Consider the following 5630-nt stretch of genomic DNA (forward strand, 5'->3'; position numbering starts at 1 on the left):
GTCTATGAAGTCTAGCTCGCTATATACATAAATATATCTATATTATCTTTTACTGTGTCTGTCTATTCTTGGATGTGTATCGGTGAGTTCTGTGATCTTAAGATGCATTTTAAGGTGTGCAGATCCTTTGGAGAACAGGAAGAGAAACAAGAAAAAGATTATTATGGAAGAGGAAACCCAAGACTATGTAAGAAATGACGTAAAAAAATAGAAGAAAGGAAATAAAATAAAATAAAATGGTACAACTTTCTTTGAATTGAGAGAGTCAAAGCGATGTGATTCTTTGAGGTAAATTCTCAGAATTATTAAATGCTAAAAGGCTTCAGTGACCAAAGAATTCATAGCAGTGGAGATCAGTGTGTGTACACCATTCCAGCAATATTTTTTCCCAAGAAAATGTTATTGTATTAGTTAAGCAAATGAAAAAAATTGTCAGGTCTCCTACACTTTTTTTTTTTTTTTTTTTTTTTTTTTCTTCTAACAAACAAAATCAATCGAAAAATAAAAACATCACACTGGATAAATACCTTGAAAAGAATGAAATGAGCTGAAATAGTCATGCACTTATCATATGACATACAATATAATTCAGTCAAGCTTAAAAGAAAGGACATTGTTACCTTGATTTCAATGTTACTGAGTGAACAAGAGAACATTCAGTATTTCCTTCTTTAAGACTAGTTGTTTCTTTTGAGGAGTTTAAAATGTTTATACCCTTCTTTTTAACCCTTGAGATACAACAGTAAGAAGAAGAAGAAGAAAAAAAAAGTATTTGTATGGTTATGGCTTAGGCAGAGTAAACAGTCTTGCTAAAATTCCATTGATTGTATAATTTGGTTTTATTGGCATATAGTTTACATTTTAATTCTGCAATATATTCAGACACACGGAGACAGAAATATTTACATCTTCCTCTCACAAATATAACAATTCATTCTGTATTTAACAATTTTTAAATGAGTGACTGGTTCACCTCACCAAGTGGAAGTGGTTGATATATTGCTGAATGGTCCTTAATAATTTCCATGATAACTATAACTTATACCATTAAATATAAGGCCTTTAAAATGGAGACCTAATACAGGTAAGATTATACAACAAGTTACATTTTTGTGTTGGACCTACCTACTTTTGAGATTTGAGTTAAGTTTTGAGCACTTTGTTTCCTATCATTCTTCCATGCAGGACTTCTCTCGGCTTAAATAAAAGCATAATTGGAAACCTAAAGAAAGTGTTACTAGAAAAATAGGTTTATAAGGAAACAACAGAGCAGACTTTTCAAACTTCTCTATAAAATGCTAGGTAATTTTTAAATTTATTTTTATAAACTGCCCATTCATTAAGCCTGTTAAAAGGCAATGTAAATTAATATTCTGCTCAGATGTAACTGATAAACTGATTGCCTGATTTTATAAATCAAAACTATCTGGAGTTCACAATGCAATGTTTGCCATCCTCATGAACTATTTTCTGCCACGACCATCAGATGTATACAATTGACCTCTGGTAAGTGGCATGCCTTTTTTTTTCTTTTTTTTTCTTCCATACATTTTATATATTTATCATACATTCTGGCAGAATTCCATCATAGTTCTGGATTATCTGGCACACACGATGGTAGCTTATGTAAAATGATTGGGCAAAACTACATATTTAATCCTATTACATCAGTATAAAGGGGGGAAAATATAAAATCTTTCTGCTAAATGAACCTAGGATGGTGAGGTTGGAATATTTTGTTTCCCTTGTTAATATTAAAACCCTTTTTGACAGGTGGCATGTACTGCCATGCCATGTGAAGTCAAGCCTATAGAGAGAGAGAGGGGGGGGGGAAAGAGAGAGAAAGAAAAGAAAAGAAAAGAAAAAAAAAAAAAAAAAAAAAAATGAATGAAGATTATTCTATGTATTTGTTGAAATGCATCATTTGTGCTAGAAACACTTTCTGCTGTTCTAAGTTGTGTGATAAACAACTGTTTGAGGTGTTACAGCCCTCAAAAGTGCTCTTAGTCCTTTTCAAGCCACATTTCCTGGAAATTGTGAATGCTACAGCAAAATCACTGAGTGGAAAAATATATGTTCCTTGTGCTTCTATTTTTTTCCTTTGAACAACTCCTTTGTATGGTGTGCTGCACGAGGCCTTGCATATGGTGCGGGAAAACCTGTCACCACTGAATTCATTGGAAATCAAGATCATGTTGACCATTAAGGAAACGGATAAAGATTTTAATATATATAATATAAATGTTCTTCAGAAACATTTACCAGACAAGGTTATCTTTCACGGAAGTTATTTCAAAACTACAAAAAACAATAATTCATTGATTATTAAGTCCTTAGATGTGATTTCATTAATATCTGAGGACGTTAAATCATATTTAAGGGTGTTAAATGACCAATCTACAGTGTACTTTATTCCTTCATCTTTTATTATGCCTCTGATCTATATCTGGGAGTGAGTGTCTAAATCATTAACTAGAGAATTTGAAGACTTAGTATATAATTGACATATAAAATCATTGGCAGAATTATATCTATATATGTATATCAATTTTTATATATATAAATATAAAGATATAGATAATTACAGCCTAAGAAAATTTCACATCCACGGTGTGATTACATCATTAAAGATCGTTCTGGCCTTGAGTGCCCATCTACCACTCACGACTGGCAAGTAAAATCACACAAACACTTCTGATCTCATGTGCGTTAAGATCCCAGAGGATCTTTTTCATCTGGAAGTTCTAAAAGATTAGTTCTTTAAATCTCCCTACAGCAAGATTATTTTTAATAAATGGCTATGAGGCACTGAGATTGTACTCTGTGGATATTCAGGCAGTAAAATCTGAATGCGTAATTGATTATCTTTAGCAATTATTTATGCTCCAGAACATCCATGTTACTTATGTACATGCATTTTTTCATTCTTTAAATCTTAAGTAATATGAGGAACTTCATTTATATAAATGTAAGCTGCATGAAGATGGAAATGATGATAGATGAGGTAGTTAAGTCTAGCTGACAAGAGAACAGTACTGGTACACTTAATAAGTCTCTACCCCCTTTATTAATTCACAAAAATAATGATGAGAAAGACAAAGGAAATCAAAAGAAAAGAAGAGGGAAAAAAAAAAAAAAAAAAAGGAAATGATGCTCTGAAGATCTTGGTAACCTATGCCTTAAATTTGGCTGCCAATTCGTTCAGAAAAGTCATGAAGTTTTCTTCGTCTTTGGTGCAGACTTTTGTCCAGGCTAAGGGAAGGTGAGTAGCAGCTGGACTGCGATCTGTAAGGAAATTAGAAATGGTTAATTACCTCTCTTGCATTCTTCCTTCCGCCATCTTTTTAACTTCTGTTTAAAATCTTTTGCTGACACTTTTTTATCTCTCTTTCCTATACCTTCTCGACCTTTCTTTCCCTCTCCCACACACTCCTCCACTTGTCCACTCATACTCCCCCTCATTCTCCCTCTGCCTGTCACATTTACATCAACTGAATGCATTCCAAACATACGATATATGGATTTACATTCCTCTTTACCCAAAACATATACTAAGGACCCATTACCGTTGTCACATTTGAGTAATTAATGTACAAAGTTCCTACCTTGGAAGAAAAGACCAGACTGCTGTTCCAAAGCAGCAGGTGACACGGCGAGCCACACAGCTGTGTCTGCTCCTTGACTGGGACTCCGTAACTTATCCTTCATCTGTAATTCACAAAACAGAATTGCTTGAAGAATATTTTGCTCTGTCTCTCTGTCGAATAGAGCCATAACCTCCCCAATCCCTTGCTTGTTGTCTTAGGGGTGTTCAGGAGGGGGAGACCAAGGCCCAATATAGGGAATCATCCTTACCTTGGATCTCAGCCCTTACCTCAACTAATTTTGCAAGGTCTTTTCTCCTCCTCTACTTTTTCTTCTCTTCTTCATCCCTTTTATCCAGTTATCCTAATCATTAAATCATTTTTACCCTTGTTGCCACACTACCTTGTCAAAATGCAGTGTGACCATTGACCAGTATGAAAATCTGCATCGCCTAGTGAAACAAAAAACTTTTCACCTGGGGGCTTCGCTCTCACAGTTCCACCCTATCACTATATTTCGAGTATGCTGCTAAAGACCTTAGATATTGATGTGAAAGAAATTTTTCAATAAATAGATGAATGAATCCATAAAGGAGTTTATTTAAGATATACTGGTTGTAAGGAAGGAAAGCATGTAGAGTGAGAGGGGGAGTAGAGGGTAGGGAGAGAGAGGAAGGGAAGGCAAAGTACAGAGAGACAGAGGGGGGGTAGAAGGGGGGAAAAGAGAGAGAGAGGGAAGGGGAAGGGGAAAGGAAAAGGGAAGGGGAAAGGAAAAGGGAAGGGGGGGGGAGAGGCAAAGGGAAGGATAGGAGAGGGGAGAACAAACAAATGAACAGAAGGGGATATGAAGCAGGAGCAGAAGGCAGGCAAGAAAATATACTGCTGTACAATCATTACGTTTTGTAAAATTATTGGAAGAAATTTTATTTGATATCACCATTTTATTATTATCTGTACTAGTATTCATTATTATTATTATTACTATTACTATTACTATTATTATTACTATTATTATTACTATTATTATTATTATTATTATTATTATTACTATTATTGTTATTATTATTATTATTATTATTACTATTATTGTTATTATTATTATAATTATTATTATTATTATTATTATTATTATTATTATTATTATTATTATTATTATTACTATTAATACTATAATTACTATTATTACTATTATGCTTATCATTATAATCATAATCATTATCATTCTTCTTATTATCATTATCATTATTATTGTTGTCATTATCATGCATATGATAAAAAAAAACTGACCTTATTGTAAAAATCTGGCATGGAATTCCTCACTGCAGGTGTGTCTGCCCAACCAGGGTGCATACAGGAGAAGTGAACATCTGGATATTGCTTGGCATACTGCTCTGTCATCACCACCTTTAAAACAAATAAATAAATTAGTCAAACAATCAGCTTTATTTTCCCAGGCTCACTCTGGCTTAAGATCCCCAAGTGAGGCCCTCTGGCAATCTGCCTTGGCTTTTCCAGGGCAGATAACACATTCCTGGAAAATGTATAGATGCTTGTGAAGCCACTTCCTTTTTAGGGACAGTGAAGAGCTCTGTTATGCATATTTGTAAGTTTTCAAATAATTTTTGGACCTTAATTTTTGCTGGGCAAAATACACAATCATTTCCCTCAAAGTTGGCCAGACTTGAAAATCAAGACTAAATATAGTTTCAAAATCAAGACTAAATATCTAATATATAAAATATTCTAAACATCATGTCCTGTTCCACCCATTATGTCAAAGGAGGCAAATCACAGAGCAAGGAGCATATCAACTGCTATAAAGCTAGAATACCTGATTACTGTCACACTAACACTGACATCTCATCACTGGCCATTCCCTAACATATAGTTGCAACAATTTCTTATGGAGAGGATTCTAGGCAGACATTAAGTATGAAAAGTGATGAAGGCTATAAATGGTGATTATTCATGAGAAAGGGTGGATGTGGGAATAGAGGCTTGTAGAGGAAGAAAACCACTAAAAAAGGCCAGTCTTTATCGGTAATT

General features: G+C 34.0%; 1 protein-coding gene across 1 annotated transcript in view; it reads right to left on the reverse strand.

Moving 5' to 3' along the window:
• Positions 1-820: 820 nt before the first annotated feature.
• LOC125024906 (dehydrogenase/reductase SDR family member 12-like) overlaps positions 821-5630 on the reverse strand; it is a 17859-nt gene continuing 13049 nt past the window's right edge. Inside the window, exons 7-9 of the mRNA XM_047612672.1 lie at positions 4872-4988; positions 3606-3708; positions 821-3285 (exon numbers count right to left, since the gene is read on the reverse strand). Coding sequence (XP_047468628.1) covers positions 3173-3285; positions 3606-3708; positions 4872-4988 — 333 coding nt within the window. The 3' untranslated portion in view covers positions 821-3172. The remainder of the gene's footprint in view (positions 3286-3605; positions 3709-4871; positions 4989-5630) is intronic.

This window comes from Penaeus chinensis, chromosome 4 (assembly GCF_019202785.1).
Source record: "Penaeus chinensis breed Huanghai No. 1 chromosome 4, ASM1920278v2, whole genome shotgun sequence".
NCBI classification, from domain to species: domain Eukaryota; kingdom Metazoa; phylum Arthropoda; class Malacostraca; order Decapoda; family Penaeidae; genus Penaeus; species Penaeus chinensis.